This window comes from Pan paniscus, chromosome 20, assembly GCF_029289425.2.
Source record: "Pan paniscus chromosome 20, NHGRI_mPanPan1-v2.0_pri, whole genome shotgun sequence".
NCBI classification, from domain to species: Eukaryota; Metazoa; Chordata; class Mammalia; order Primates; family Hominidae; genus Pan; species Pan paniscus.
In genome coordinates, this window is record NC_073269.2 from 14,044,459 (window position 1) to 14,061,186 (window position 16,728).

The following is a 16,728-nucleotide window of genomic DNA, read 5'->3' on the forward strand; positions in this document are numbered from 1 at the left end:
TGTTTCATTTTTGAAGGTCTTTCTTCTTTGAGACAAGGTCTCACTCTGCCCCTAGGTGAAGGGCAGTGATGCGATCATAGTTTACTGTAGCCTCCAACTCCTGGGCCCAATCGATCCTCCAACCTTGGCCTCCTGAGTAGCTGGGACCGTAGGCACCTGGCTAATTTTTAAAAGTTATTTTCAGAGACAGGGTCTTGGCCGGGTGCGGTGGCTCATGCCTGTAATCTCTGTACTTTAGGAGGCCGAGGTGGGTGGATCACCTGAGGTCCGGAGTTCCAGACCAGCCTGGCCAAAATGGTGAAACCCCGTCTGTATTAAAAATACAGAAAAATTAGCCAGGCGTAGTGGTGCACGCTTGTAGTCTCAGCTACTCAGGAGACTGACGCAGGAGAATCACTTGAACCCAGGAGGTGGAGGTTGCAGTGAGCCGAAATTATGCCATTGCACTCCAGCCTGGGTGACAAGAACAAAACTCCACCTCAAAAACAAAACAAACAAACAAACAAAAAAACTCAAAAGAGACAGGTTCTTGCTGTGTTGCCCAGGCTGGTCTCGAACTCCTGACCTCAAGTGATCCCACTGCATTGGCCTCCCAAAGTGCTGAGATGACAGTCGTGAGCCACCACACCTGGCCTCGTTTTGAAGGTCTTGAATCAAATATTACCTTTTCCTTGAGGTATCTGGAATATATAGATAACATAACCGGTTAGGTCAGGGGTCGATCTTTAACCAGGCCCAGGGTGCGGTGCCGGGCTGTCTGCCTATGGATTTGATTTCTGCCATTTAGTTTTTACTTCTTCTTTCTTTGGAGGCAGAAATTGGGCATAATATGAGGGGTGGTGTCCTCCCTTACTATGATTGTGCCCCTGCACTCCAGCCTGGTCAACACAGCAAGACCCTGTCTCAAAAAGAAAAGGGATCTAACATCTTTTTAAATTTACTTATTTATTCTACCTGTAGACTCTTAACACTAGAATGTCAGGGATTTTTGCATGTTGGTTCATTCACTGATCCGTTGTATTCTCAGACCTGGGGCTTGTCAAGCACGCGGGCGCTGAATGAACATCTGTTAAGGAAATGCCGAGTGAGCCAAGCATGGAATTTGTAAGACTCTTGTGTCGGTTCGAACCCCGAGAGCAGGCCAACAAACAACATGAGCTGGTGTGGAGCAACACACTGTTTTAATGTGCACCTGGGTGCAGACGGCTGAGGCCTAAAATGGTGTCAGCCCCAAGTGAAGACGGGGCAGGGGTTTTATAGTCTCCCATAAACAGCAAGTGTCCCAGTCTGACGTAACTGCTACATGGTACCCGGATGGCCCGTCTCTTGATCTTCAGGGGCATGTGTCTTCCGGCCAGGGTAGATGTCCTCCGGCCAGGGTACGTGTCTTCCGGCCAGGGTAGGTGTCTTCCGGCCAAGGTAGCTGTCTTCCGGCCAGGGTAGATGTCTTCCGGCCAGGGTAGCTGTCTTCTGGCCAGGGTAGATGTCTTCCGGCCAGGGTAGCTGTCTTCCGGCCAGGGTAGCTGTCTTCTGGCCATCTCTCTTCCTGCTTCTGCTATCTTGCTGGCGCACGCTGCTAGGGCAAGTAGCCTTGCACCTTGGGACTGGGCCTGAGAAGGGAGGAGTTATTCATCCCCCCAAGTTTATCCTCCCAAGTTTTCAGGCCTCGGGGAGAATCTTTCAGAATTATTCTGTCAATATTGTTTCTTCCCCCTTACCCTGGCTCTCTTCTCCCAATCCTGCCCTGGTCCCCACTCTGCAGATGAGTAGACACTGTGTCCCACCTTGTCCTGTGGGTGCCTGATACTTGACTCTGTCAGTGCTTGTGGCTGCTGTAGTTTTATTTATTTTCGAGACAGAGTCTCACTCTGTCACCCAGGTTGGAGTGCAGTGGCGCTATCTCGGCTCACCGCAACCTCTGCCTCCCAGGTTCAAGCGATTCTTCTGCCTCAACCTCCCGAGTAGCTGGGATTATCTAGGCGTGCACCACCATGCCCAGCTATTGTATTTTTAGTAGAGACAGGGTTTCACCATGTTGGCCAGGCTGGTATCAAACTCCTGACCTCAGGTGATCCCCCCACCTCGGCCTACCAAAGTGCTGGGATTACAGGTGCGAGCCACCGTGCCTGGCTTGTAGTTTAATTTTTATTTATTTATTTATTTTTATTATTATTTTTTTTTTTTGGAGATGAAGTCTTGCTCTATCACCCAGTCTGGAGTGCAGTGGCACAATCTCGGCTCACTGCAACCCCCACCTCTCAGGTTCAAGCGATTCCCCTGCCTCAGCCTCCTGAGTAGCTGGGATTACAGGCGTGCACCATCATGCCTGGTTAATTTTTGTATTTTTAGTAGAGATGGGGTTTCGCCATGTTGGCCAAGCTGGTCTTGAACTCCTGGCCTTAAGTGATCTGCCTGCCTTGGCCTCCCAAACTGCTGGGATTACAGGCGTGAGCCACTGCACCAGGCCAATTAACTTCTCCTAATCTGTAACTAAGGTCTGAGTCCTGAAGACCTTCCTCTGAGCCTCAGTAAATTTACTTAATCTAGATGGGTCCAGGTGCCAGGGGTAGTTACCCTTATCTTGTCTCCTGCTAAATTTTAGAGTCTGGAGAGTTTCTTCAGACTTCCAATAAAACTTGTTTAATCCTAAACAGGTCCATTAAGAATTCCTTCATTATCTTGTCATGCTTCAAGGCCCAGGAAAGGCCTGGGCAAAACTCTTGGTGTGCTTTTGTTACGTTCCAGCCTTTGTCTAAGGGCACTGGCGCTATCATCTTTAAATATTTAACTTAACCACGCAGTCAGTGCTGAAACAATTGTTAGAGAGGCCTGTGTTAGTGAGACCTGGCCTGTCACAGTATCTCTCTGTCTCTCTTTCCCTCCCTCTCTCTTTTTCTTGCATAACTGCAGTATCTCTCTGTCTCTGTCTCTCTCTCTCTCTCTGTAGCGCTCTCTCTGTCTCTCTCTTTCATTTTTCTTTTCTTTTTTTTATTTTTTATTTTTTTTGAGACAGAGTTTTGCTCTTGTTGCCCAGGCTGGAGTGCAATGGTGTGATCTCGGCTCACTACAATCTCCACCTCCCGGGTTCAAGCAATTCTCCTGCCTCAGCCTCCCAAATAGCTGGCATTACAGTCACACACCACCATACCTGGCTAATTTTTTTTTTTTTTTTTTTTTTTTTTTGAGACGGAGTCTCGCTCTGTCGCCCAGGCTGGAGTGTAGTGGCGCAATCTCGGCTCACTGCAACCTCCGCCTCCCAGGTTCAAGTGATTCTCCTGCCTCAGCCTGCCGAGTAGCTGGGATTACAGGCGTGCACCACCGTGCCCGGCTAATTTTTGTATTTTTAGTAGGGACAGGGTTTCACCATGTTGGTCAGGCTGGTCTCGAACTCCTGACCTCGTGAACTGCCCACCTCGGCCTCCCAAAGTGCTGGGATTACAGGTTTGAGCCACCACGCCTGGACTAATTTTTGTATTTTTAGTAGAGACGGGGTTTCGTCATGTTGGCCAGGCTGGTCTTGAACGCCTGACTTCAGGTGATCCACCTGCCTCGGACTCCCAAAGTGCTGGGATTACAGGCGTGAACCACCAGGTCCGGTCTTCTCTCTCTCTTTTTCTTGCATAACTTCAGTATCTCTCTGTGGACAACAGAAACCAGATGGCCCCAGTCCTGGGTTAGGTGGGAAGATATTCACCGAGCCCAGGGGCTGGGGTGGGAAATTTGGAAAACGTAAGGCTACTTTCAACCCTTTCCCAGTGTGCCTTAACTTGGGAAGCCCCTGGGCTATAGGCTTCTGGCTCCCCAGTGGCAAAAGGCACTGAGGTCAGGTGGGGAAAGGGACCAGGATTAAGCAAAATGTCTGTGCTAGGCGGGAGATGCTCTCTGTGAAAAGTGCCCGAGGGACTGGAGCACCTGAGACGTCCTCGCTGCGTGTTTCTTCTGCCCTCGTGTGTCTCCATTGGGAACTGCAGTAACCCAAGTCTAGGTTTTTGTTTTTTTTTTGAGATGGAGTCTCTCTCTGCCGCTCAGGCTGGAGTGCAATGGTGTGATCTTGGCTCATTGCAACCTCCACCTCCTGGGTTCAAGCGATTCACCTGCCTCAGCCTCCCGAGTAGCTGGGATTACAGGCGCCCGCCACCACGCCTGGTGAATTTTTGTATTTTTAGTAGAGATGGAGTTTTGCCATGTTGGCCAGGCTGGTCCCAAACTGCTGACCTCAGGTAATCTGCCCGCCTCAGCCTCCCAAAGTGCTGGGATTACAGATGTGAGCCACCACACCCGGCCTTAAGTTTATTATTATTATTATTTTAGACAGCATCTTGCTCTGTCACCCAGGCTGGAGTACAGTGGTGCAATTATGGCTCATTGCAGCCTGGACCTCCCGGCTTCTGCTGATCCTCTTTCCTCAGCCTCCCAAGTAGTTGAGACTACAGGTGTGCACCACCAGGCCTGGCTACTTTTTTTTTTTTCTTTTTTGGTAGAGATGGGATCTCACTATGTTGCCCAGGCTGGTCTTAACCTCCTGGGCTCAAGCAATCTACCCACCTCTGCTGGGCATGGTGGCTCATGCCTGCAGAGCCAGCACTTTAGGAAACCTTTATTTCTTAACACAGAGCAAGTTGGAGATCTTTTTGTTTGGCTGACAGAATCTTAAGAGATTTATTGGTGCCTGAGGCATTTCTCATTTCACAGGGGACGGAGGGGTCTAAATAAATGCTTCAGCTCAAGCTGGATACAGAGGGAGGGCTTTCCCCAAATTTCTAGCAGCCCCCAGGTTGTAATAACTTCCCAAGTCTCTGGCAATTCCAGCCTTCTGTCAATCAGCACGGTAATCGCCTGCGTGCCTATGGCAAGAGAGTGTAGGGAACTTGCAAGGAGAGAGAGCTGTAGTTTCGCTTTCCCATGGTTTCTGGTTACTCCAAAAAGGCCCTGACCTGAATCATGGACTCTCCATGGCAAACTCTCATCTTATTTTATTTTTATTTATTTATTTATTTATTTATTTTTGAGATGGAGTTTTGTTCTTGTTGCCCAGGCTGGAGCGCGATGGCATGATCTTGGCTCATCGCAACCTCCACCTCCCGGGTTCAAGCAGTTTTCCTGCCTCAGCCTCCCTAGTAGCTGGGACTATAAGCATGCACCACCATGCCCCGCTAATTTTGTATTTTTAGTAGAGACGGGGTTTCCCCATGTTGGTCATGGCTGGTCTCGAACTCACAACCTCCGGTGATCCACCTGCCTCGGCCTCCCAAACTGCTGGGATTACAGGCGTGAGCCACTGCACCTGGCCTATTTTATTTTTTATGTATTTTATTTTTTGAGATGGAGTCTCGCTCTGTTGCCCAGGCTGGAGTGTAGTGACATGATCTTGGCTCACCGCAACCTCTGCCTCCTAGGTTCAAGCGATTCTCCTGCCTCAGCCTCCCGAGTAGCTGGGACTACAGGTGTGCACCACCATGTCTGGCTAATTTTTTTGTATTTTTAGTAGAGACAGGGTTTCACCATTGGCCAGGCTGCTCTTGAACTCCTGACCTCGTGATCCAGCCGCCTCAGCCTCCCAAAGTGCTGGGATTACAGGCATGAGCCATTGCGCCCAGGCTTACTTTATTTTTTTAGTTTAATTTTTTTTTTGAGACAAGGGTCTTGCTATGTTGCCCAGCCTGGAGCACAGTGTTTATTCACAAGCATAATCATTGCACACTACAGCCTTGAACTTGGGCTCAAGCAATCCTCCCAACTTCCAATTATCTTAAATTCTGTTTTTGTTTTTGTTTTTGAAATGGAGTCTCTCTCTGTAGCCCAGGCTGGAGTGCCGTGGTGAGATCTTGGCTCCCTGCAACCCCCGCCTCCCGGGTTCAAGCGATTCTCCTGCCTCAGCCTCCCAAGTAAGTGGGATTATAGGTGCGCACCACCTCGCCTGGCTAATTTTTGTATTTTTAGTAGAGACCGGGTTTCACCACCTTGGCCAGGCTGGTCTGAAACTCCTGATCTCAGGTGATCCGCCTGCCTCTGCCTCCCAAAGTGCTGGGATTACAGGTGTTAGCCACCGTGCCACCTGGCCATTCTTTTTTTTTTTTTTTTTTTGCCAGAGTCCTGCTCTGTCACCCAAGCTGGAGTGTGGTGGCACCATCTCAGCTCACTGCAACCTTCGACTCCCGGGTTCAAGTGATTCTCTTGCCTCAGCCTCCGAAGTAACTGGGATTACAGATGCCCGCCACCACACCCAGTTAATTTTTGTATTTTAGTAGAGATGCGGTTTTACCATGTTGGCCAGTCTGGTCTCTAACTCCTGATCTCAAATGATCCACCTGCCTTGGCCTCCCAAAGTTCTGGGATTGCAGGCATGAGCCACCATCCCCGGTCAAATTCTGTGTTTCATTCACCAGAATAGTCACCAGAAAGCAGATTTTCTTCATCTTTCCAACCTGTGTACTTACTTATAGAAATCTACAGCAGGGCCACATCTGGAGGTCTGTTTGTTCACCTGAGAAATTAAAATTTAATTCTCTTGGAAGAAAAGTAACACAAATAAATCAGAGGTTTGATTATTCAAAGCCATTCTGCTTAATATCATGTCAGCTCGAGGCCGGGCACTGTGGCTCACGCCTGCTTTTGCTTTTGCTTTTGCTTTGTTGGTGTGTTTTGTCCAATTCTTTGTTTGGGATGCAAAGAACCTGGACACCTTCTACTGGTAACACCATGACAGTTTACAGATGCCATGGCGACATCAGGAAGTTACCCCAGATGCTCTAAAAAGGTGAGGCATGAATAATCCTCCCCTTGTTTAGCATATCATCAAGAAATAACCATAAAAATGGGCAACCAGCAGCCCTCGGGTCTTCTCTGTCTATGGAGTAGTCATTCTTTTATTCCTTTGCTTTCCTAAAAACTTGTTTTCACTTTATGGACTTGCCTGAGATCCAAGAACCCTCTCTTGGAGTTTGGATTGGACCCCTTTCCTGTAACACCTTGGGGTCAGGAAAGGCTTTCTCTCCCAGTGCCTTGGGGTCAGGCACAGGGCCGCAGCTTCCCCATAAAGAGCCCAGGAATGTTTGCATTATCAGGGATAAGAGATGGCCTTGCTTCCGGTTTGAAGGCTCACCAGCATCTTGGGGATGGTGTTGGTGGCCAGACAGAAATCAATCAGGGACAGGTTGGCCAGGAAGAAGTACATGGGGGTGTGGAGGTGGGAGTCTACGCTGATGGCCAGGATGATGAGCAGGTTCCCCAGGACTGTACCAGGTACATGCAGAGGAACAGAGAAAAGAGAAGTGTTTCCTGCTCCGGCTTTTCTGAGAGTCCCAGGAGGATGAATTGAGATGCACTGGTTTGGTTTCCTGGTTCCATGGGTGTGATTCCTCTGGAAGTATGGAAAGGGGAGGTTATAGGAATGCCAGGGAGATGGTTTTGGAAGGTTAGAATAGCTTGAATCTGGGAGGTGGAGTTTGCAGTGAGCTAAGATTGCACCACTGCACTCCAGCCTGGGTGACAAGAGCGAGACTCTGTCTCTCAAAAAGAAAGAAAGAAAGAAAGAAAGAAAGAAAGAAAGAAAGAAAGAAAGAAAGAAAGAAAGAAAGAAAGAAAGAAAGAAAGAAAGAAAGAAAGAAAGAAAGAAAGAAAGAAAGAAAGAAAGAAAGAAAGAAAGAAAGAAAGAAAGAAAGAAAGAATATCTCACCACTGAAATAACCTAATGATAGCAATTTTATTGATGATAAAACTGAGGGTAGTAAGTAGACGTTGATGTTGACCTGCACAGACAGACAGTTTAGTAGTGACTGGGCTCTAAAATTACAGAATTCTGGTATCAACAATCAGCTCCCATTTTGCACAATAGGTTTCACTCTGGCATGCATTTCATATGGCCCTAAATATTCAATCAGGCAATATCAATTCTGTGTTGCGAACACAGCCTTCTTTGGATTTTTGCCCTGACCTATGAGACGCCTCCTGCTTTTCTTCCTCTGAGAATATTTACCAACCAAATCACTGTAACACTTGCCACAGGTTAACTTTTTAAACACCACATGCAAAGAAACTGAGCTTTGAGAATAGAATTCATTTTTGACACATGACAGAGCTCCAAAAGAGGCAAGATTTCAACAACAACAACAACAAAACATACACATCCGTGATGCAGACTAGTCACTTTAAGAAAATCTTGAAAGGTCGGGCGCGGTGGCTCATGCCTGTAATCCCAGCACTTTGGGAGGCCAAGGCGGGCAGATCACTAGGTCAGGAGATTGAGACCATCCTGGCCAACACGGTGAAACCCCATCTCTACTAAAAAAATACAAAAAATTAGCCGGGCATGGTGGCGGGCGCCTGTAGTCCCAGCTACTCAGGAGGCTGAGGCAGGGGAATGGCGTGAACCCAGGAGGCGGAGATTGCAGTGAGCGGAGATCGTGCCACTGCACTCCAGCCTGGGTGACAGAGTGAGACTCTGTCACAAAAAAAAAAAAAAAGAAAGAAAGAAAAAGAAAATCTTCATGATGCAAGAGGCAGGCACTCTGGCTTACCAAGGAATCCTGTCATGTTGATTCCTTTTAGAAGCTCCAGTTCAAAGCAGAGCACAAAGATCACAAAAAAGAAAGTAGGTCAGGCATGGTGGCTCATGCCTGTAATCCCAGCACTTTGGGAGGCCGAGGTGGGTGGATTACCTGAAGTCAGGAGTTCGAGACCAGCCTGGCCAACATGGTGAAACCCCATCTCTACTAAAAATACAAAAAAAAATCCAGGTGTGGTGGTGTGTGCCTGTAATCCCAGCTACTCGGGAGGCCAAGGCAGGAGAATTGCATGAACCCGGGAGGCGGAGTTTGCAGTGAGCCGAGATCATGCCACTGTACTCCAGCCTGGGCGACAGAGCGAGATTCTGCCTCGAAAAAAAAAAAGTAAATCTTGATGCAAGAGTCAGGCACTCTGGCTTACCAAGGAATCCTGTCATGATGATTTATTTTAGAAGCTCCAGTTCAAAGCAGAGGACAAATATCGCTAAAAAGGAAATAGCCTACCAATAAGTTTCCTCAAGGCTTTCTTCATCTCCTTATTTCTCAGGCTGTAGATGAAGGGGTTCATCATTTGTGGGACCACAGTGTACATCACTGAACCCACAGCAGTAATTCGGGAAGACTCAGCAACAGCAGAACTAATGGACACCCCAAAAGCTGTCCCATAGAACAAGGAAAAAACAGAGAGGTGACAGCCACAGGTGGAAAACGCTTTATACTTTCCTCTTGCTGATGGCATTCTCAGAACAGAGGTGACTATTTGAGAATAAGAGAAAATTATTCCAGAGAGAGGAATTGCACCAAATATGCTACTTGCAAAATATATGAGGATGTTGTTGATGAGGGTGTCAGAACAGGCGAGCTTGATGACCTGAACGACTTCACAGAAAAACAAAGGGATTTCAACGTTTCTGCAGAAGGACAGCTGCAATACCATCAGACTCTGAACCAGGGCATCCATAGTGCTCATGAACACGGAGAGAAGAATCAGCAAGTCGCAGAAATGGACGTCCATGAGGACTGTGTACCTCAGCGGGTGGCAAATGGCCACATAGCGGTCGTAGGCCATGACTGCAAGAAAGCAACTTTCCAAGCCAGCAAAAACCAAGACAAGACAGATCTGGGTGAGGCAGCCTGTGTAAGTGATACTCTGATTCTGAGCTTGGATGTTCGCTAGGATCTTTGGGACTGTGGTTGTGGTTAAACAGATGTCAGTAAAGGAGAGATTAAAGAGAAGGAAGTACATGGGGGTGTGGAGGTGGGAGTCAGAGATGACAGTCAGGAGGATGAGCAGATTCCCCAGGATGGTGACCAGGTACATGGACAGGAACAGGCTGAAAGGGATTAACTTCAGTTCTGGGTCCTCTGTCACTTTCATGAGAAGAAATTCTGAAACAGCTGTTTGGTTTCTGGGTCCCATGTTTTTGATGATCAAAAAATGGGATGATTAGACCATCAAATGTGTTTTCTAGACTGCGGGAGCAACGTCACCAGAGGCAAACACCATCTTGAAAAGGGGTGGATTCTAAGGGAAGAAAATAAATAAGTGTTGCCTTTTGTATTGATATTACTTTATTGCTTTTACAAAACTTGAAGCTTATACAGCACAGCATCGATAATTGTTAATTCTGGAAATGGTTAAGGGGTCATCATTTTTTATTTTTATTTATTTATTTTTTAAATTTATTTATTTATTTTTGAGACAGAGTCTTGCTCTGTGGCCAGGCTGGAGTGCAGTGGCTTGATCCTGGCTCACTGCAACCTCTGCCTCCTGGTTTCAAGCAATTCTCCTGCCTGAGCCTCCCAAGTAGCTGGGATTACAGATGCTTGCCACAACACCTGGCTAATTTTTGTATTTTTAGTAGAGACGGGGTTTTGCCATGTTGGCCAGGCTGCTCTCAAATGCCTGGCCTCAAGTGATCTGCCCGACTTGGCTTCCCAAAATGCTGGGTTTACAGGCGTGAGCCACCATGCCCAGCCTCATCATTTTTTTTTTTGAGATGGAGTTTCACTCTTGTTGCCCAGGCTGGAGTGCAGTGGCACAATCTTGGTTCACTGCAACCTCTGCCTCCCAGGTTCAAGCGATTCTCCATCCTCAGCCTCCTGAGTAGCTGGGATTACAGACATGTGCCACCACTCTGCTGTTCTGATTATTAAAAATATTTGGTAATGAAAAAACAAAAAATAAATAAAATGAAACAAAGTACATACCAGGAAAACGGCTGGAAGACTCTGTCTGGACCCCCAGAGACTTCAGGGCAGCCAACAGAAATAATACAAAGCTGTGTCAAGAACCAGGAAAGGAGAATAGCTTGAACCCAGGGGGCGGAGGTTGCAGTAAGCCGAGATCATGCCATTATACTCCAGCCTGGGCAATGGAGCAAAACTCCATAAAAAAAATAAATAAATAAAAACACCACAGGAAAGTGAAGATAAGGTGAAGTTTAGCAAGCTGCTCACCTCCTCTCCCCCACAAGACTGCAAGTAAATTACAGAGAATTTTATAACAGTCATCCTGTTTTCAAAGAAAATGGTAACTACAGAATTCGGGATAGTGTATTTGTTGCTGGAAGAAAACAAGGTGATTTGAGTAGAAAATCCTACAGGTAGGTTCTATGGTGATGACATTAACTTATTTTTAATGCCAGATAGGTATATGCGATTTTATCATGTTACTATTCTCTCAGAATTACAGATAGATTTTTTTTTTTCCTGAGACAGTGTCTCGTTCTGTCGCCCAGGTTGGAGTGCAGTGGCACGATCTCGGCTCACAGCAAGCTCCGCCTCCCAGGTTCACGCCATTCTCCTGCCTCAGCCTCCTGAGTAGCTGGGACTACAGACGCCCGCCACCACGGCCGGCTAATTTTTTGTATTTTTAGTAGAGACGGGTATCACTGCGTTAGCCAGGATGGTCTCCATATCCTGACCTTGTGATCTGCCCGCCTCCGCCTCCCAAAGTGCTGGGATTACAGGCGTGAGCCACTGTGCTCTACACTACCTACAGATAGATAGATTTTATGCATTACTTTGTATATGATAATGTAACAAGTACGATTAAAGAAAGACCCTTCATATTTCTAACCCTAAATATGTTTCCTCATGTTCTCCTAATATTAAAGTTATGAGTATCAGGCTTCAGAGGTTATCAGCATCTCTCAAAGTGCTTATTAAAAATTCTCACACCTCACACATTTCTCAGAGATTTAACACCAGTAGTTCTCGGGCAAGGCCAAGAACCTTCTCTATGAGGAAATGTCTCGGGTGGTTCCTCTCTGTGTCTGTTCTGTGGACACTAACAGAGGAATCTCAGTCCTAGGAGACTCTATGAGTGCCAGAATAGGAGCTGCGTTCCAGATATGTAAGAGCTTTTTGTTTTGTTTTGGGGGTTTTTTAGAGACAGGATCTTGCCATGTTGCCCAGGCTGGTCTCAAACTCCTGGCCTCAAGCAATCCTCCCGCTTCAGCCTCCCAAGTAGCTGGGACTACAGCCACGAGCCACCATGCCTGGCTTCCCAGATATTTTGGTGAAAATAAAGCCAGCTCCTCAAGCTCCAAAGACAGCTGCAACAGAAGACTCTCCACCCACTCCTTTGATTCTCTTTTGACACCTCCATTGTTTGCTCCTCACACTTAGAGAGATAATTCTGACTGATGATCCTGCTGTGTGTGTGTGTGTGTGTGTGTGTGTGCTTATAGAAAAAAATTATGCCCCAAAATCTTGCCAACTTCCCTTTCCTCCTGTCTTGTCTTACACTCGACATCTCCTTCTCAAATGAAAGTAGTTCTCTACAGAGTAATCTTCCTAGTGAAGACACATTAAACAGTTTTGCACGGGAGCACTGAGACTACAGCTAATCCTACAATGATACAATTAGAATATATTTGTGTAATATACATATAATTATACATATAGAGGATTATATATATATATATATATATATATCTCCAGGTGTGGTGGCACTCACTCATTTGTAGTTCCAGCTACTCAGGGTCGCTGAGGCCCAGGAGTTCAAGGCTGTAGTGAGCCATGATCGTGGCACTGCACTCCAGCCTGAGTGACAGAGTGAGACCCTGTCTCTAATAAACAAGTAAATAAAAATAAAATTTTAAAAGAAAATTTCTATTACAAATAGACTCTCTTCACAGCAGACCTACAGAAAGACCGTCGGTTTTCTCTGAGCACCATGTCTGAATATGATGCCTACATTTCTGCAGACATCTGTTTGCAAGAGGAAAATCAGCACAGATGTGGAGTCATCTTCCCGAGGCTTGCATGAATCCCCACACTACTGCTCCCATGCATTTCTTACCCCTGAAGTTCTTGTCGTAAAAAATAACTCTGTTTCTTATTCATGTAAATTATAGTCAGAGTTTCTTTCTCTTATAAGAAATAAAAGCTTCTGGCTGGGCACAGTGGCTCATGAATGCGGTGGTCACTGGTACATTGTAGTCTCTGCCTCCCTAGCGGCTCAATTGCCAAAGCTCCTCATTAGCCAAGGAATTTGTGTTGGCACTGTAATCCCAGGGTGCTTAAATCCTTGCAGAACAAGGGAGAAATTCAGGATGGCTGCTGTCCTGACCCTAGAGGCCAAGTGTACATCATCCACTTTTCTTTTTTTCTTTTTCTTTTTTTTTTTTTTTTTTTTGAGATGGAGTCTTGCTCTTTCACCCAGCCTGGAGTGCAGTGGCGCGATCTCAGCTCACTGCAACCTCTGCCTCCTGGGTTCAAGCGATTCTCCTGCCTCAGCCTCCCAAGTAGCTGGGATTACAGGCGCCTGCCACCACTCCCAGCTAATTTTTGTATTTTTAGTAGAGATGGGATTTCACCATGTTTGTTAGGCTGGTCTGGAACTCCTGACCTCAGGGGATCCACCCACCTCTGCCTCCCAAAGTGTTGGGATTATAGGCGTGAGCCACCATGCCCAGTCTATTTTATTTTTTTAATTTTTATTTTAATTCAGGGGCACATATGCAAGTTTGTACATAGGCAAACTTGTGTCATGGGAGTTTGTTGTACCAATTATTTCATTACCCAGGTATTAAGCCTGGTACCCATTAGTTATTTTTCCTGATCCCTGCCTCCTCCAGCCCTTCACCCTTCAATAGGCCACAGTGTATGTTTTTCCCCTCTATGTGTCCATATGTTCTCATCATGTAGCTCCCACTTATAAGTGAGAACACGTGGTCTTTGGTTTTCTGTTCCTACACTAGTTTGCTAAGGATAATGGCATCCAGCTCCATCCATTTTCCTGCAAAGAACATGATCTCATTCTTTTTTATGGCTGCATAGTATTCTATGGTGTGTATGTACCACATTTTCTTTATCCATTCTATCAGTGATGGGCATTTAGATTGGTTCCATGTCTTTGCTATTGTGAATAGTGCTGCAATGAACATAATGTGTGCTTGTGTCTTTATAGTACAATGATTCATATTCCTTTGGGTACATACCCAGTAATGGGATTGCTGGGTCTGATGGTATTCTGTCTTTAGGTCTCTGAGGAATTCCCACACTGCCTTCCACAATGGTTGAACTAATTTACACTCCCACTGACAGTGTATAAGTGTTCCTTTTTCTCCACAGCCTTGCCAGCATCTGTTATTTTTTGGCTTTTTAGTAATAGCCATTCTGATTGATGTGAGATGATATCTCACTATGGTTTTGATTTGCATTTCCCTAATGATCAGTGATATTGAGCTTTTTTTTATATGATTGTTGGCCGCCTATATGTCTTCTTTTGAAAAATGTCTGTTCATGTTCTTTGCTCACTTTTTAAATGGTTTTTTTTTTCTTGTAAATTTGTTTAAGTTCCTTATAGATGCTGGATATTAGACCTTCATCAGATGGATAGATTGCAAAAATTTTCTCCCATTCTGTAGGTTGTTTGTTCACTGTGATGATAGTTTCTTTCACTGTGCAGAAGCTCTCTAGTTTAATTAGATCCCATTTGCCAATTTTTGCTTTTGTTGCAGTTGCTTTTGGTGTCTTCATCATGAAATCTTTGCTCATGCCTATGTTCTAAATGGTATTACCTAGGTTGTCTTCTGGGGTATTTATAGTTTTGGGTTTTACATTTAAGTCTTTAATCTATCTTAAGTTAATTTTTGTATATAATTTAAGGAAGGGGTACAGTTTCAATCTTCTGCATATGGCTAGCCAGTTATCCCAGCACCATTGATTGAGTAGGGAATCCTTTTCCCATTGCTTGTTTTTGTCAGGTTTGTCAAAGATCAGATAGTTGAAGGTGTGCGGTCTTATTTCTGGGTTCTCTATTCCATTCCATTGGTCTATTTGTCTGTTCTTGTACAAGTACCATGCTGTTTTGATTACTGTAGCCCTGTAGTATAGTTTGGAGTCAGATAGTGTGATGCCTCCAGCTTTGTTCCTTCTGCATAGGGTTATCTTGGCTATTCAGGATTTTTAAAAAACAGTTATTTCTAGAAATCATTTTAAAAGAGAGTAAAATCTTTTTCTGGAGGTGTGTAAGCTACTTCAGTTGCTTCTTGGATGTGAGCCTTTGGTTGTAGCTATTTTTTGATAAATTTTCTCTGTTTTTTTCTTGGTTGTTACTGGCACTACTATTACATGAATATTTATGATTATGTCACACTAAAATATGTCTTTGAACCAGAAATTAATAAAAGTTTTCTCATCTTATTGCTTTATCACATTGAAAGTCACAAAAATTAGTTTTATTTCTATTTCTGGTTCTCCAGCCTGGGCAACACAGCAAGATTGTGTCTCTAAAACCAAAATAAAGAAAAAATAGAAATGTTCAGAGACTCAGAAAGGAAAAAGTCATGAGGCAAGTGTTCAGATACCACCTTGGGGAAAGTTTGCTGACTCTGTGGAAAGTGAGCAGGAAATGAAGTAGCGTTAAGGGTAGAATGTGTTGTCCCAGGGTTGATAAGAAATGTGGTGGTGGTGGGCCTGGTGACTCAGGCCTGTAATCCCAGCACATTGGGAGGCCGAGGCGGGAGAATCTCTTGATCCCAGGAATTCGAGATCACCCTGGCCAACATGGCGAAACCCCGTCTCTACTAAAAATAGAAAAAAATTAGCTGGGTGTGGTGATGCTTGCCTGTAATCCTTGCTACTCCGGAGACTGAAGCATGAGAATTGCTTGAACCTAGGAGGCGGAGGCTACAGTGAGCCGAGACTGCACCACTGCACTCCAGCCTGGGTGACAGAACAGACTCTGTCTCAAAAAAAGAAAGAAAAAGAAAAAGAGAAAGAGAAAAACTGAGCTTGGAGAATGGAACTAATTTTTTTTATTATTTATTTTTAATTTTTATTTATTTATTTATTTATTTTGAGATGGAGTCTCGCTCTGTCGCCCAGACTGGAGTGCAGTGCGGCATCTCAGGTCACTGCAAGCTCCGCCTCCTGGGTTCACGCCATTCACCCGCTTCAGCCTCCCAAGTAGCTGGGACTACGGGCACCCGCCACCACGCCCGGCTGATTTTTTGTATTCTTATTCGAGACGGGGTTTCACCGTGTTAGCCAGGATGGTCTCGATCTCCTGACCTCGTGATCCTCCCGCCTCGGCCTCCCAAAGTGCTGGGATTACAGGCGTGAGCCACCGCGCCCGGCCGTGGAACTCATTTTCGTAAAATCACAGAGCTACACACAAAGAACAAGTGATGTTTCAACCCCAAGTTAAAATGTACTTACCCACTATGTTATCTAATCATTTTAGAAAACTCAGTGATAGATCAGTCAGGCATTCTGGCTCACCAGTATTTCTGTGTCTTTGACCCATTTTGAATCCCAAGTCCAACGTGGACAACATAATCAGGAAGAGAAGTTATCCTACCAATGAGTTTCCCCGAGGCTCTCTTCATATCTCTGTTCCTCAGGCTGTAGATAAAGGGGTTCATAATAGGTGTGACCACTGTGTACATCACTGAAGCCACCGCAGTCCTCCTTGAAGAGTCAGAAACGGCAGAGCTAATGTACACCCCCCAACCCGCCCTGTAGAATCGGGAAACAAATGGGAGGTGAGACTCACAGGTGAAAAAAGCTTTATGTTTTCCACTTGCTGACGGCATTCTCAAAACAGACAAGGCTATTTGAGAATAAGAAAACATGACCCCAGAGAGAAGAATATCACCAAATATGCAAGTTGCAAAATAGACCAGAAAGTTATTTTCATTTATTTATTTTTATTGGGGTTTTTTTTTTGAGTCAGAGTCTCCCTCTGTCACCCAGGCTGGAGCGCAGT

At 45.5% G+C, this 16,728-nt stretch overlaps 1 protein-coding gene across 1 annotated transcript; it reads right to left on the reverse strand.

The window, feature by feature from the left end:
• Positions 1-1,010: 1,010 nt before the first annotated feature.
• Positions 1,011-11,428, reverse strand: LOC100993994 (olfactory receptor 7G1). Its single transcript, XM_063600774.1, has 2 exons — positions 9,009-11,428; positions 1,011-8,849 (listed from the first exon to the last, which is right to left on the reverse strand). The coding sequence occupies exons 1-2, from the start codon at positions 9,922-9,924 to the stop codon at positions 8,830-8,832; spliced, it is 936 nt and encodes a 311-aa protein (XP_063456844.1). The 5' UTR covers positions 9,925-11,428; the 3' UTR covers positions 1,011-8,829.
• Between the last annotated feature and the right edge of the window lie 5,300 nt (positions 11,429-16,728).